Source organism: Kogia breviceps, chromosome 4, assembly GCF_026419965.1.
Source record: "Kogia breviceps isolate mKogBre1 chromosome 4, mKogBre1 haplotype 1, whole genome shotgun sequence".
In the NCBI taxonomy this organism is placed as follows: domain Eukaryota; kingdom Metazoa; phylum Chordata; class Mammalia; order Artiodactyla; family Physeteridae; genus Kogia; species Kogia breviceps.
This window is the reverse complement of record NC_081313.1, coordinates 56,918,110-56,935,809: the sequence shown is the minus strand read 5'-3', so window position 1 is coordinate 56,935,809 and position 17,700 is coordinate 56,918,110. Positions and strand designations below refer to the sequence as shown.

General features: G+C 34.4%; 1 protein-coding gene across 3 annotated transcripts in view; it reads right to left on the bottom strand.

Annotated features, from left to right (window-relative positions):
* FCHO2 (FCH and mu domain containing endocytic adaptor 2) overlaps positions 1 to 17,700 on the bottom strand; it is a 119,338-nt gene that overhangs the window by 42,100 nt on the left and 59,538 nt on the right. For all 3 annotated transcript variants that reach the window (XM_059061773.2, XM_067031139.1, XM_067031138.1), the window contains exons 9-13: positions 13,577 to 13,621; positions 11,800 to 11,872; positions 8,698 to 8,722; positions 1,709 to 1,766; positions 1,044 to 1,219 (exon numbers count right to left, since the gene is read on the bottom strand). In XM_059061773.2, coding sequence (XP_058917756.1) covers positions 1,044 to 1,219; positions 1,709 to 1,766; positions 8,698 to 8,722; positions 11,800 to 11,872; positions 13,577 to 13,621 — 377 coding nt within the window. The remainder of the gene's footprint in view (positions 1 to 1,043; positions 1,220 to 1,708; positions 1,767 to 8,697; positions 8,723 to 11,799; positions 11,873 to 13,576; positions 13,622 to 17,700) is intronic.

The window sequence follows — 17,700 nt, the reverse complement described above, 5'->3', positions numbered from 1 at the left end:
GTATGACTGGGAGAAAAACACTTTTTCTAAACAAATACATAAAGTCTACTTAAAATATGTAATTAAATAAAATACAAAATGGTGAGAACTTTTATTCTCCATCAGCTACAATAAGTACATGCAGATAAACTAAACTGACATTCTAAGACATGCTTTTTCCCCAGAATTTAACATTTCTAAATTTAAGAGTATGACATCGATAGAAAGATTATGGTGATTTTTTTTATCCCTCAAAAGCTATCAAGTTTAGTATCTCAGAATTGAGGAATTAACCACTATCACTAAGAATTCTTATTTGCCTTTTCCTGTATGAAAAGTATAGAAAAACAACCATTAATTACGGTGACAGAAAAAAAGCAAAGATATAATTTAATTTCACTTGAAATTGATTTTTATGGATTTCCTTTTACATAAAGATCACCAAAAAAAATGGATGAGGGGCTTCCCTGTTGGCACAGTGGTTGAGAGTCCGCCTGCCGATGCAGGGGACGTGGGTTTGTGCCCCGGTCCGGGAAGATCCCACATGCCGCGGAGCGGCTAGGCCAGTGAGCCATGGTCACTGAGCCTGTGTATCCGGAGCCTGTGGCTCCGCAACAGGAGAGGCCACAACAGTGGGAGGCCCATGTACGGGGGGGGAAAAAAAAAAAGGATGAAAAACTTTAACGTTAGATGAGGAAAAGGTTCATACTCTACTTCACAAAACTCTTCCTGAGACATATAGCACTATTATAAAGTACATCAAATGGCAGAAATAGTGCATTTTCCACATTTTTGCTTAAAACACATTCAAAAGGAAGCAAAACTAAACCAAAAATTCATTTGCCTGTATAAAAATTATAAACTGTATACCTCAATAAAGCTGAAAAAATTGTAAATATTTCCTCATCCAACATGCTTAACTATTTACTAAGTGATGTTTTAATTTTCGTTAGTCCTAAGCTAATCAGATGCAGGTAGATAAGCTTAAAAAAAAACCCAAGACAAAAAAAAAAACCCAAAGGCTTCTGTATAATGAGTGCAAACTTGCTTATTTTCTTACTTACAGATATTGCTGGGGAGAGCGTTATATTTCCTATAGATACTTTTAATTCATCCAAGGAAGCCATTGTGTGATGTGAGTTATTCGGATGCATAGGTTTGATTTCTATCCGATACTTCTTTGGTTCTTCATCTTCAGAATCAGAATCACTAGATGAGTAGAAATGGTTCTCTTTGGTATGTGAGTATCAGTTAAAGAATTGAGTTTTTAAATTATCTTAATGCACAACCAGTTTTTCACACATTTATAAAAAGGAACAAAAAAACTCTAAGATGGACTTTATCAGAAATGTAACTACTAACTTTTATTCATAGCATGACAAACATCATAGAGGCACAATTTATTAAAAATTTGAAGAGTATTAAATAATAGAATTTGGGGCTTCCCTGGTGGCGCAGTGGTTGAGAATCCGCCTGCCGATGCAGGAGACACGGGTTCGTGCCCTGGTCCGGGAAGATCCCACATGCCGCGGAGCAACTAAGCCCGTGAGCCATGGCCGCTAGGCCTGCGCGTCCGGAGCCTGTGCTCCGCAACGGGAGAGGCCACAACAGTGAGAGGCCCGCATACCGCAAATAAATAAATAAATAAATAAATAATAGATTTTGTTTTAACTGTCTACTTATATATGCCAACACAATCCATAAGAATATCCAGATGATGAAAGGATATCATTCTGATTTGCTTCTGGTTTTATACTATAGCCTTCTTCATCCACATCAGGAATGTTCTATGGGGAAAAGAAAAAGAAAAACTTTACTGTAACAATGCCTCCAACTGCAAAAACATTAAAGGTGAGCAAAACAGCCTTAACCATTACCGAGGAGCTTTATCATTTATCAATATCGTAGATTAACAAAATTATTCAGACTGGGAAATTATGTGTTTTTAGATAATTAGCTTCAAATGACACTCCACGCTTCAGACGTCTGAAAGAGAAAAGCATTGCAAGACAAACAGGATAAACACTGAAAGGAAGAGAATAGGTGTTTGGCTAGACATGCCAGCAGTTCTGTGAATAACCAAATTTTCATCCAAATCTTCAAAGTGAAGAAATAAAAGCAAAAGATTGTATGCATCCACAGAAGAGAGGTAGTAAAATCAGAGGACTGACAGCTTAAGTAAATGGAAATACATATCAAAAATATAGAACAGGGACTTCCCTGGTGATGCAGTGATTAAGAATCCGCCTGCCAATGCAGGGGACACAGGTTCGAGCCCTGGTCTGGGAAGATCCCACATGCCACGGAGCAACTAAGCCCGTGCACCACAACTACTGAGCCTGCGCTCTAGAGCATGCATGCCACAACTACTCATCCCACATGCTGCAACTACTGAAGCCCCACACGCCTAGAGCCCATGCTCCGTGGCAAGAGAAGCCACCGCAGTGAGAACGAGTAGCCCTGCCTGCTGCAACTAGAGAAAGCCCACACGCAGGAACAAAGACCCAACACAGCCAAAAATAAATAAATAAATTAAAATATATATATAGAGAGAGAGAGAACAAAAAAACAGAAATAAAAGACTACCAAGAAAATTTAAACTATACTAGAATACCACCTCTTTTCCATGAGACTGGCAAAAACTCAAGTTAAAAAATATACTGTTGGCGAAGCTGTGAGGAAATGTACTCTTATACTTTGTTGGTATACATACAAAATAGTACAATTCCTACAGAGAGAAATTTAGCAATATCTAACAAAAAATTTATGTGTTTACCCTTCTACCCAGGAGTGCCTTTTCTAGGAATTTACTCTGAAGATATGCCCCCAAGAATTAAAAAATACGTATGCAACAAGGTTATTCACCAGAGATTATTTATAACTCAAAATTATTGGGAAGTACTAAATATCCAAGCATAGCTGAATAAACTAGAGTGCAAACACAAAGTGAAGTACTATGCAGCTATTTAAAAAAAAATGAGAAAGTTTCCATGAACTGATATAGAGAGACTTCCAGGAAATACTGCTAACTGAAAAAAAGCCAAGTACAAAAGAACATATATAATATACTGCCTTTTAAGTAAGAAAGAAGGGGAAATTTAAAAACCATATAGATATCTGCTATCTTTATGAAAAAAATTAAAAAACAAACACTGCAAAGATAATTCAGAACACAATAAAGCTGGTTACCTAAGAAGGAAGGGCGGTGGATCAGAAGGGATACAGAAGGGTTCTCTAAAAGTGCTTTTGTGATTAAGTAAAAGAATATAAAATTTATGCTCAAATGGATCAGAAAAAAATATACACACATAAACACATGCACATATATAGGGAGAATGGAACTGTTAAAGCAAATGTAGTAAAAAAGTTAAATGTATACAAGTGTTCTTTATACTATTTTATTCTTGTATTTGTTTGTAGGTTACAATATATTTCTAAATAAAAACTTTTTTTTAATGGGGGAAAAAAAGAACTGCCAAGAAATGCCAGGGTGTACCAGTTGGATATAACTGGGTAGCTAGTATCATTCTACTGGTAGAGTTTCCCATCCTTCCTCCAATCACTTGTTAAAGCTCAGCAAGAGAAATATGAAAGATTGCTAACCTGACAGGCACAGCACAAGGTTTACATAGTTATAGTTTCCAAGCTGAATAAACAGTCTAATGTAGTTACCAGTGAGTTAACAGACTGGGTTAAAGTTTAGAAGTGAAATATCTAATATAGGGTAAAGAGCAGATTCCATAGATAAAAAGATGACAAGTGATGTAGTTATGACCCTAGAAGTAGAGCACTTTCTTTGAGTTCTATATGCTGCTTACTAATATGCAAATGCTATTATAAATACTTAAAAAATAAAGAAACTGGGGACTTCCCTGGTGGCGCAGTGCTTAAGAATCCACCTGCCAATGCAGGGGACACGGGTTTGAACCCTGGTCCGGGAAGAGCCCACATGTTGCGGAGCAACCTAGCCCATGTGCCACAACTACTGAGCCCGTGCTCCTAGAGCCCGTGCTCCGCAACGAGAAGCCACCTCAGTGAGAAGCCCTCACACCGCAACGAAGAGTATCCCCTGCTTACCACAGCTAGAGAGAGCACATGCAGCAACGAAGACCCAACGCAGCCAAAAATAAATAAATTAATTAATTTAAAAATAAAATAAAATAAAGAAACCATTAGAAATCAGAATTTAAAAAGTGTTTTTCAAAATACTTTCTTCCTATTCCTGGTACCCTAGAACATACCAGATACTTAATCTCCTAGAGGTTCTTTTTATTTTGGCCACGCCGAGCAGCATGCAGGATATTAGTTCCCTGACCAGGGATCGAACCCACGCCCCCTGCAGTGGAAGCACAGTGTCTTAACCACTGGACCACCAGGGAAGTCCCTCTCCTAGAGATTCTATCTGGGATCCGCTACTGACACTATTTTAAAATTTGTTTACAGTATACTATACTATATGATGTACTAATTTAAAATAATACTGAGCTGTTTTCTGTAAGACCGAATAAACTGCTTTTGAATCAACCTCCTGAAGATTACAGCTATACACTCTGGTCAAAATAAACATAAACAACTATCTGAAGTTACTGGAGAGTGACCCACAGCAACTATCTAAAAAGATATACAAAGTTATAAACTCAAAAAAACAAAAACAAAAAAACCTATAAATAAATCAAATTCTAAAAAAGGTTCAAATAACCCACAGAAAGGCAGGAAAAATCAAACGATATTCTGAGGGGGAAAGAGAGAGAGAAACAAATAGAGAAAAAAAAATTAAATGGCAGACTTAAACCCCAACATGTCAAAAATTACATTAAATATAAATGGTCTATGTATAATAAAAGACAGATTGGCAGAATGAATTAAAAAAACATGACCCAGCCATATGCTACCCATGAGAAACCCATTTCAAACATAACAACATAGGTAGGTTGAAAGGAAAATGGTAGAAAAAATATACCATAAAAACATTAATTTAAAAACTAAAAAAGACAGTGACTACCTTACTATTAGATAAAACAGACTTCAGAAAGAAAGTGACTAGGGTCGAGAGTGACATTATGCCCACACAAAAACCTATACACAACTGTTCAAAGTAACTTATTCTAACAGCAAAAAATTGGAAACAACTAAATGTCCCACAATAGGTGAAGAAACTTTGGTATACCTACATCATGGAATACTATTCAGCAATAAAAAGGAATGAACTATTCATGTATGCAACAACCTGGAATAATCTCTAGAAAAGGGTGCTGAGCAAAAAAAGCCCATCTCAAAAGGTTACATACAGTATGATTCCACTTAAATAACATTCCTGAAATAACAAATATACAGAAATTGAGAAAAAATTAGTGGTTGCCAGAGGTGTGTGTGTGTGGAGGGGGAGGGGGAGAACAGAACAAAAGTGACTGAAAAGGAGCAATCAAAATGAAAGATCCTTCCAGCAATCACAGTCCTAGGTATTTATCCAGTTGATCTGAAAACTTATTTTCACACGAAAACCTGCACACAAATGTTATTAAGCTGCTTTACTCATAATCACCTAAAAGAAGCAGCAACCAAAATATCCTTCAATAAATGAATGATAAGTAAACTATGATACATCTATACAATGGGGTACTCTTCAGTGATAAAAAAGGAATGAACAATCAAGTCATGCAACAATATGAATAAATCTTAAATGCATATTTACTATTCTTGGTAAAGGAATCCAGCCTGAAAAGGCTATATCCTGTATGATCCCATTTATATGACATTCTGGAAAGTGCAAAAATATAGAGGTGATAAACAGATAAGTGACTTCCTGGGATTTGAGCACTGGGAGAGGGTTAAATAGGTGAAAGAAAAAAAAAAGACCCTTCGTTAATGGAAATGTTCTATTTTGACTGTATGAGTATCAATATCCTAGTTACAATACTGTACTAAAGTTTTACAAGATGTTACCATCAAGAGAAACGAGATGAAAGGTATACGGGACTGCTCTGTACTATCTCTGTAATGTTCTGTAAATTGACAATTATTTCAAAATAAAACGCTTTTTTGGTGTGTGTTTAAAAAAAAAAAGCAATGATTCTCACTGCACCAGGTTTTCAACGCTACAACTATTCATGATATTAATAAAAACTTACACATTACCTGTTTACATCTTTGTCCATTCAATCCATGGTTTCTATATTAGGGCCCCATACTGCTGGAGCAAAGCATTAAGTCAAAAGCAGTACAAGAAGAAAAGTGCATGTAACTTCAGCCAACAATCTTACAGGCAGTTTTGGTGGACAGTGGTGGTAGTAACTTTAACAAAATATTGGGATAGAGCTTGCAAGTCAATGGTATGTTTCTCAGTCTCAGTTTGGAGAGAGGAAATTGGTTAAAACTAAGAGAGATTTACACTTCCTTGGTCAACTTTCAAAAGATGTAGTCGCTCAAAATAATTTTTTTTTAATTACATACATAGACCTTTTTAAAAAGGAACAGAAAATGATGGATAATTTCCCTACCAAAGTAGCCTGTTGATGTTTAAGTAATAGTAAAACTAGCCATAAGTAGGCCATAAATAAAAGGAAACAACACAAAATGAAAGCCTCCTTTCCCTGCTGACCACCACTGTAATCCTTCTCCTCAAAGGTAACCACAATTCAGTGTCTTGTAACTCATTCTTTTAAAAAAAGAGAATACATATAACAGACACACATTTATTTATTTTAAAAAACAATTACTTAAAAGATCACACCTGCTTTTATTTAGTAAGCTCTTCCCATTCCAACAGACACGAGCAACCTAGATCTATAACATCTGACTCTTCATCAAGTGAACGTTTAATAATTTAACCAATCCCCATTTTAATGGATGCTTTAGTGTTTCCAATTTTTTGCTAACATAGACAATGTTGAAATAAACACCTATCCCTATCCACATTTTCTCCCTCCTCCTCTATATAAGCATATATCTTGGTTAAGCATACACACACACACACATAAAGTTTGTGAATATAGCAGTAACAACAGTAAAGCCCTAGCAGCAGGATTGCAGAGTCAAAAAGAATATACATTTCTCATTTGGGGAGATACTGCCAACTATCCACAAGACAGATTATACCAATTTACATTCTTACCAACAGTATGAGTGTATCAAAACTTTTGCCAATATGAGAGTTGAATATAGTAATTTCATTCTAATTTGCATCAGAATTAGGCTACTATTTTGAACATTTATGATTATTCACTACAAACTTTTATTTCTTCTTATGAAAATTGCCTGTTTTTATCCTAATGCCCTTTTCCTACTGGGATGCGTGCTTACCTTTTAAACTTATTTGTATCAAAACTTTACAAGGGAAAATAATTAGCCCCTTGTTAAACATCTTGCAAATACACTCTGCCCAACTATCTTTAGTGATTCAACTCCTTCTATAGTGTACTTTTTCTAATTCTGTAAGTTTTCCATTTCTATACAGTCAAATTTATCAATCATTTCTTATATGGCAGTAGAATTTCATGTCCTCTTTAAAAGTCCTTTTCTAATTCCAGATAAGTACTGGCTGAAGTTCAAAATTGTTTAATATTGATCATTATAGAGTAGTATCAATTAATTCAGAAAATTTAAAGTATTTTATTTAAAGGAGTGCATATAAAACATGAAGTATTAAAATTTTTACTCAATGTTGCAATCAAATAAATGCTATAAATAATTCAGAAATAAAATGCATGATGAACACTGAAGTAAATGCCAAACACATCTGCTGACTTTTTCATTAATTAGTAAACCAAGGGTATCAAAACATGCAAGTGGTAAGGTAAATGTTACAACTCCAAAAACACTGATGATTTTAAGCCTAGAACTCATCAGAAGTCTATTTCCTTATTTTCACTATAAATTTATTAATGAATAATAATTTTCTTACTTTAAAGCTGAAATATGAAAAAAATACTAGTTTTATCTTAATTAACATAAAACACAATGTTTTACAAAATATGTAGTTCTTTATTTTGGTACACCAATATGCTGTAAAAGACCATAATGTTTTGGAGCCAAAAGAAACAATAGTTACACAAGCAAGAACAATAAAAGAGACAGCCTGACTCTACTACACTTACCAACATGATCAGTGTCTAATGACAAATCTGTAAAACATATCTGTCTACACATTACTTCCATCATTTGGTAAATCTACTCTCTCACTGTAACCACAGGGAGCTCCATTTGATGTCTTTAATTATATATGAAGAAATACATTTGAACAAGAAATATAAACAAACTTTCTTTAAAACAAAACAAAAAGCACAGAAAAGTACTAACCATGGTTGTTGCTACTTTTTCTAAAATGACAGTCCCCTAAACAAACCTTAAACACATGAACAGTTATAGTAGTATTTTAATAGTTCTAAGAATCAATCAGTAAGAGCACATTTTAAAATATAGTAGGCAGGTTTGAAATCTTACATATTTCCCAAGAAAAAGCAATATGCTATGGCTCCACTCCAATTTTAAAAGTAAAATGTCCACTTTCCAAAAGTAGTTAGAAATACCTTCTATTTAATAGGAAAGCATCTGGCAATATAAAGCCAAAAATACATTTGTAAAATAATCTTAATAGTGAATTTCTAATATCATGGTTAGTATTTTTCTTGGAAAGATTTGTAAACAAACTCAACCCAAATATGCTGGGTATTTCCTAATGAAAATAGCTAAATTATTTATACCAAAGTAAAATCTACTTACAAGTGAATCTGCATCAGGGCATTCCCTATTAAAACAAACAAAATATCAGACATATTCAACTATTAGAACTATCTGGTAAGTATACTATATCGAAGTGTTTGCCTTGGTAATTAAACATAACTTTCATTTAAACTCTATAAAAATATTTAGAGAAATCAAATCATGAATATTAAAATATACCAAATGATTTTAAAATTCAAAGACATTCCCCTATACTGATACTGCAAGACAAAATAAAACAAACAGCTTATAAATATTTGTAAAACTATTTTCAAAAATAGTTCTTTTCCATGAATATACACGTGTCATGTCAAGGAAGCTGTCAGTCCTACAACGATTTCTAGTGGCTTTTAATCCTTCAGGAAGAGAAAGTTAAAAAAAAATTTTAACGTTATTTCCTTTGAGGTACTTTCCATAAGCTAGTATATACAGAAGTGAAACCACTTTTTTCCAAATATGTTAGGTGAGTAGCTAGACTTTCAGCTGGAATAGTTTCTAGTCTAATGTAATATGCAGTTGAGCACTGATATCTTATCATTTAACTGATAAGCAAATACAAATTTGGACATAATCTACTGAAAACTATTATTTTAAATGTAAAACTAAAACATAAAGACCAACCTTCTCAACTAACCAAATAAAGCACTAGATATATAAAATTAAAAGCATTGAAGCCATGAGGAATAAGCTTAGAAGAATACATATGTATATATTCTAAAACAAGTTCACAAACAAAAATTAGACAGCACATTTAAAAGGCATTGGATTAGGTACACTCTTTGCCTTGAGACAGTTATTGCATATAGTATCAGATTTTGCCACTTTAATAACAGTCTGAAAACACACATATTAGGTACACCTTAAGAGCCAAATGAATAAAAAATACTAATTTAATATATAAGATAAACAGGTAATCTGTATCAATCCAAAGACTAAGCACAAACCAGGAAAATCTATAAATTAAAGAACTCTGTTAAATATAGGATGGAATAGACTGAAAAAATGAAAAAAGAGGGAGATGACTATTCTGACCTTACTTCAAATGGGAGCACCAGGGTAAATGCAAACCCCACATGTCCTTATATCTACTTAAGATTGCAAATTTTGAAAAAGAGCTTCCTTATAAGGAATATTATATCAAAAACCTATGCATACTCTGAGGAAATGATCCAGAAAAGCTACTGTAATAATATTCAATCCCTGTACAGAATCAAATCAATTAAGATGTTTGAACATTCCTTTCTTCTTTTTTTAAAAGATAAAGTTTAAATATAAAAGTATAAGAGTTCCAAACCATTTATTCTCTGGCTTTAAGCCAGAACTCTCCAGTCTTTGTGAAAGCATTCATCTGTTTGCCTTCACAGTGCGCAGTATGAGACCTGCAGATGAAGCCCCAGGAAGACCAAGCTCTGAGCAGGACCCCTTGTCCACAATTGCTGGCATTTCAAAAACCTTCAGGCTACAAGAAGAAGCATGCCAAGAGCCTTGGACATTTCAAGCAAAGTGAATTCTAACATTTTTCCTGCCAGGGAGTGTTGAAAGAAGGCAATAATGATGCAGTGATTTAGGCATTAGTTTTCCAACTTAGTATCTTATTGGTTAAAATATTCCAATATCCAAGTGCCCTAATGATCATACTGGGAAATTACTGATCATGAAAAACTATTTTAAAAACATGGAATATACAAAAATATTATAAGCTCCCTAAATGAACAGCTGTGAAAACCATCAATTATAAAAACATCTTAACTCTTTATAATGTGGCCACTAACAGATAAACTGGCTACATTTTAAAAACTTTACTTACAAATCAATTGTTTAGACTTCAATTTCCAATGTTATAAAAGAGATTAGGTTCCATTCCCTTAGCAAAATACCCCCTTCACAATGCTCAAAAAAGACATCTGAAGAAGAGACAGTAGCTATAGGCATAAATCACTTTGCAAATAGTCTTAATTTGTTAAACAAAGTATCAATACAACTAGGGAGAAGAAAAGAAACAGACATTCAGAATGGCAGAAACTCCAAGAAACTAAGATGATAAGCATATAACCAGTGAGGAGGCAAGACCACCCAAAGCACAAATTGTTCTCTTATATTGAAAATATGAATGGCCATCAAAATATTAAACCTCATGAGAGTTCTGCTGATTATGCTAGAGAAGTAGGGACTTTAAACAAAATTTCAGTCAATGTTACTGGGTCAACAAATCACTCAAGACTTTTGATTAGTAGTGTCTCTTCAGTCTAAATGGGTTGAATAATTAAGCAAAGAAAAGTTCCTTTATTTCCAATTTGTCTCCAGTTAATCAGAGTTCAATGATTCTCAACCCTAGGTGTATATTAAGAATCACACAGGCTGCTTAGAACAAAACAAAAACTATGCTGGGGCCTCACGCCCCAAGAATCTGATTTAATGGGTCTGAAGCAGGGCCTGGCATAGATATATTTAATTTCTCAGGTAGTTCTAATGTATAGCCAAGGCAGAAAACTTGACTTAGCTAATACTAGTTTCATTTCTTATATGCTAATTATATTTCTTTGTATACCAATTTATTTTTTTTAAAAGGTAAATGACATTTATACTCCATCTTCCATCTAAAAATGATGAATTAGTATAAATGTTTAAAATATGTTAGGACTTTTTTCTCCCCCATTTAACATTTTCCATTTATGTACACATATATCACTAATTTACTATATGGTTAGAGTTGTCTTGAAAGATTTTCATCAAATTGCTGACCATGGTGTTTTTCTTAGGTTATTAAGACTTAGAACAATTTTTAGTTCTCTCTGTACTTTTGTTTAATTTTAAAAAATATGCATGTATCACGTTATAAAATAAGAGTATCTTTAAAGTTTCACTTTCAAAACGCTAAAGCGTTCATCTTGAAATTTTAAAATAATAAGAAAAGTTAACAGTTTTAACTAAAACTAGAGGAGCTGGCAAATGTTCTTAGAAAGTTTGTATTTTTCACATCTTAGCCATATGTACTTTGGGTTGTTTCCAAAAGAATTTTTTCTTTTCAAATTCATAACAATAGTCTTATTCTTAATTATTTATAATCATAGAAAGGATTTTGACAATATTTAATATACTTACACAGACTCTGCATCCTTTTCCTTTTTAATTATTCCTGGTAAACCGAAAGTCTTTCTTTTCCTTGGTCTTATACCTTAAAATAAATGTATATTGTTACAGAAACATAACTGTTCCTGATAAATATATTAAACTTATGAATGCATCTTGTATCTTGACACACAATTTGCTCATAACTGTTGATACTAAATTTGGATGAAAGAAATGAAAAGTATCAACTGCTAAACCCTAATATTTAAATCAGTCATAGTCTGTTTAAATTTTTCTTATGTTGATATAATATAGCCTTTTATTCACCAAAAGGTTATACACAGAACATTCATTTGATCAGTGAAATTCTCTCTTCCCCTAAATCACCTCAGGCAAAATAAACATTTGCAGATATCTTAAGACTTCAAAGAAAGTACATTATTCACTATATTAAATTTTGTTATAAATGCAGGTCAAATCATGTTCCTGGTATAAAGGGTCACAAAATATAAATGTGTTGTTTTAATTGAAAAGTTGACAACAGACCCATTAATAGTATGACACGGGAAACTTATAATATGGCATTCTTTTGTCCATTATGTTATCTCTAATACAAATAATGTTATAAATGGATCCAACCATAAATGAGGAACAAATACCATCTCTATTTTGCCAAATATGGCAGTTCTTCCTCTTCTTGCATGACAAATTATTTTTTAAACGTCAGTCATGCTATCAATCGTTAGCAGAATTCAGCACTTAAAGCTTAGCTACTTAACTCTTTGAGAACTAGAGTTCACCTAAGCTAACTTCTCACCTTATAGATGAGGAAACTCAAGAGTATTATTTTTGTTTTTTTAACTCAGTGTTACACAACTAGTTAACACTACAGCCAGGATTATAATCCAGGTGTCTTAGAATAATGTATTTGCTTTCATGCAAAACTAACTCCCTGAACCATTTATTTGCATAGCATGTTATAATATTTTAAAAATAAATACATTTTTATTCTCACAGAGTAGGTATTATTTATTATAAACATTTTTAAAGAACTTTAAAAATTCTTTTAAACTTCTGAAGAACTTTTAAAGTTTAAGTACAGAGAACTTAAATAAGTACTGCTCTTAGTCAAACAGATGGTAACTATAAAAAGTCTAGGCCCCAGAGCTCATTGACTGCTCAATTAATAACCTTATACACAACAGCAAACCATTTCTGCATATTCTCACACAGGTCTTGGAAAAAAATAGAAGACTGCTTTCAAATTATTTCTAGCGGCTCACAAAGTGAGATTATAAAACATGACAAAAATTGCAGACATTTCTTGGGTTTCATACTATGAAAAACATCAATTTAAATAGGAAGGGTTGTGGATCCTTTCTCCAAGTCAAATCATCAGCTATTTTGAATGACAGTAACATGAGCATTAATACACAACCTCATTAATTACTGAAATGTTACCCATTGTAGAATAAGCAGTATACATCAATATGTAGTGATGAGTTTCATATTTATGACATTAGAATGTTTAAAGATGGATATCAGTGGAGAAAACAATCTCAATGTATATCTGAAAACAAATACATGTTATATTTAATCTTTAAAAAAATCTATATTCTAACACACTTTAATATTCCTTTGGGCAAACCTATTGTTTATTAAGTAAACATTAATATCTGCAGGGCTTTAAACCACATTCACATTTTTTACATCACTCCATAGACATGCTACCACCAATGGATAGCAGCCCCTCTATTCAGTAAACAGAAGCTATTAGCTAGCTGCCACACATTACAACTAGTCAACTTACCTTCAACTGCACTAGCAGGGTCACATTCTTCAAATTCAATAAGGCCTAAAAAGAAAAGAACATGAACAAGTACTGGTTTAAAAACAAAAAAAAAAGCTGGTAGAAAACAATCACATCAGATCCCATTACATCTTTTTAATTGTTCTGAAACGTTCCAGTGTTACCTGATAGTGTTAATTAAAATATCAGCAATAATTTAAAAATCAAATAAGGCTAACACTGAAAACAACTGAGACTAGCCTATATCATGAACACAATTTACTGACAACCCTTTATATATGATACCAACAGAACTAGAGACACAGAGATTTAACATGTAGTTTCTGTTTTCAATAAATATCAGACTAAAAATTTATGTTCCATTAAATGGTCACTTTAGCCCTGCCTTATTAATGGTAACTGGTACAACTCGCTACGTCAAGAAATTTTAAAATAGAGCCTGAAGTAACGGGTGGATAATAGGGACTTCCCTCGTGGTGCAGTGGTTAAGAATCCGCCTGCTAGTGCAGGGGACACAGGTTTGAGCCCTGGTCCGGGAAGATCCCACATGCTGCAGAGCAACTAAGCCCATGAGCCACAACTACTGAGCCTGTGCTCTAGAGCCCGCGAGCCACAACTACTGAAGCCCGCGTGCCTAGAGCCTGTGCTCCGCAACAAGAGAAGCCACCGCAATGAGAAGCCCGTGCACGGCAACGAAGAGTAGCTCCCACTCGCCACAACCACAGAAAATCCGCGCATAGCAATGAAGACCCAACGTAGCCAAAAATAATAAATAAATAAATTTATTTTAAATAAAACAAACAGTGGATAATAGAGGATTTCACTACTGGTCCTTCTGAGATGTTAAGCTTAACTACAACTATGTGCAAATTCATGATCAGCGTTCTCATTGATCATTCCATTATGAAAGAAAACCACTAATGAACAAGAAAAATTTCTTTATAAGTAGGAGCATTTAAAGTATTGGCTAAAACGTCCTGCTTCTTACCCCCAAATCAAAGATTTACTTCCTCAGTTCCAGTTTTTATTCAAAAAGAGTAGATTAACATTTAGTGATAAACAGAATAAAACAGTCATAAATGTGAGTTGATAAACAAGGTCTTAATCAATTAACTGGCACTACCTTCCCTACTGGGGCATTCTTATGACATATATCATATGACTAAAAAAAAAAAAAAAAAACACTCACTACTTCCATCCAAAAAATTCTTAGAGTCAGAAAACAGCCCAATTAAAATTTCAAGGACTTCAAGTCCACTCTGTAAATCTGCAAGCTAAGAATTCATTAAATGAAAGGGTAATGGGCTTGTTCTTAGAATCCTTCAAAGGCCTACATTAACAGTTTACAAAGAGATGAGAACTGAAAGATCAATAAAGATAAAGAATTTTAGTAGTATGTGCATCTGATAAACAGCAATTTTTTGCTTGGTGTAAGAATTATTAAGAATGAAAAATTTCTACCTAAATTACCAACAGCTTATTATGTGTTATTAGTTTTATCACTCACTAATAAAGCTTGAGAGAATATAACCACCCATCAAAATAATATATAGTATATATTAAGATCTTTGGATGTCATCACATATATGAAAATAGTACAGGCATCCATTAACTCTATAAACATCAGTCCCTTCAAACAAAATTCTACATTTTTTCCTCACAAAACATCTCTCCTATACCAGGTATCTTGATCACTGTTCTCTTTTAAAAACACCCTCTCTTAAAATCCATTTGAAGTAGAAAAATATTCAATAAAAATAAGCGATTCAAAATGACATTTTTGAAATATAAGATGCCAAATCCTTTCAAATTGTAAAATATATATTAAAAAACTTTAACTGAATTCCATCCACACATAAGCTTTTCTATTAAAAATAGAAACACTAACAGTTTCTAGAATAATGAAACTAAATATATACTCTTAAAAAAACCATTAAATCATGCATGAAAAAGATTTTGTTTTTCAAATGGCATATGCTCCACATGCTGCTTCACATGGCAAAGCTTTGTGTGCCTGGCTCAGTGCCAGTTGACAGCTCAGCTGGATATCAATGCACATTCTGACCCCCCTTGTAGCATGTCACTTCTGAACTGTTTCACAAGTAGAAAGTTTATTCACCATCTCCCCCAAATGCAGTCCACTGCCCATCATTCTGCTATTTAATCATAAGACAAGTTACTTTTTTTGACAGTACCAAAGCCAGAGTGAGAGTCAGAAAGAATAGTTTGCTACCACTGGAATTTCAACTGTTTTAGGCTCAATTAATTCTGTTGTCAAAATAAATAAGTACTCTTAGTGCTTAGATTTTATGCTGGGCTGCAAGGGCAATTTAGTTTGTATAAAAGCAAATAAGACCATTTTGGCCTGTCTCCTGATGCTCTTTTATACATTATCTAAAAATGCCATCATGAGTTCAATTAAAAGCAGAAGAAATTAAAAGCAGACCTCAAAGAGGGCAACGATCCAAAGCAAGACAGTTCTTACATATGATGCTTTAATCATATGTAGGAATAAATTATTGCTAGCAAAAGAAAAAGAGAGGGCTTCCCTGGTGGCACAGTGGTTGAGAGTCCGCCTGCCAATGCAGGGGACACGGGTTCGTGCCCCGGTCTGGGAAGATCCCACATGCCGCGGAGCGGCTGGGCCCGTGAGCCATGGCCGCTGAGCCTGCGTGTCCGGAGCCTGTGCTCCGCAACGGGAGAGGCCACAACAGTGAGAGGCCCGCTTACCGCAAAAAAAAATAAAAGAAAGTCAATAACCTAAACAATTCATCCAAACCTAATTTGGATCAGAACTTTTGAGAAATGTTACAAAAGGAAAGAATTTATTTAACAGTAATCTTTAATCACTACATGTATTTTGTGGAATGAGGTAGAGTATTAAAAAGTATTAAATATTTAATTAATAGTTTCCATTGTTTTGGAATCAATTCCAAATCTCAGGTCATCAATAAAATCTACAACTTTGTCTAGCTATAAACTGGTCTCAGAACTCAAATAAGAAGTCTGGGCTACCCAAATCAAGTATATTTCTGCATATACCCAACTAAACCACAGAACACCGGTTCTAATTAAAAGCCAAAGTAAAACATACAAACATGGCCAGATCCCAAAGTCTAACAAAAAGTGATGATAATGGGGGAGGGGTGGGGGAGAGAGGAAGGAGAGGAAGGGACAAAGAGAGGGTGTGGGGAGGGTGACTCAAACAATTGGAGTCAGTGCCATTTTCAAGCTTGCTCCTGGGCCTATGGAACACAACACAGGCACATTCCTAGGTACCTGGGATGACGAACCGGGCAAGCTAACATGAAAAAGAACATCAAAGTCTAACTTGTGGTGGTGTGCAAAGGGCACAGAAGCTCAAGTCCTGGTTTTGCCACTTGCTTTTTAGCTGATTACCTTGGACTAGTTACTCACCCTTTTGAACCTAGGTCTTATAATTTTTATGAATGATTTGGGGGGTGATAATAATACTTTTTGTTATATTTGCTTTCTCTTTCTCCCTCTACACATACTCATACATGTAGTTTGGTTTTTTTTTTTCACTTGTTAAATCATCTGAAAGTAAGTTGCAACACCAATGCTACTTCATTTCAGGAGTATTTGTTTTAATAGCGGGCTTGTAACAACAATTTCCTCAATCCAGTGGTTCCAAATCCCAAGTCCTAGCTGAGTCTTCTAGAGCAATGCTTCCTGTATCAGAAACACGAGGAGGGCTTGTTAAACCACGAATTGTTGGGCCCCACCTGCAGAGTGTCCTATACAGAAGGTCTAGGTTGGTGCTCAGGAATTTGCATTTTAAACAAACTCCCAGGTGATGCGGATGGTCCTAGGATCACACTTTGAGAACTACAGTTCCCTGGGTCCATTGCCAGATATTCAGTAAGTCTAGACAGTGCTTCTCCAATTTTACTGCACATACAAACTGCCTAGGGATCTCACTGAAGTGCAGCTTCTAATTCAGTAGGTCTGGGGTAGGGCTTGAGAGTCTACATTTATAACAAGCATCCAGTGATGTAATGCTACAGGTTCTCAAAAATGGCTGCATGTTAGAATCAGAGGAGTTTTAAAATATAGTGATACCAAGGACCCACCCTACACCAATGACATCAAAATTTCTGGGA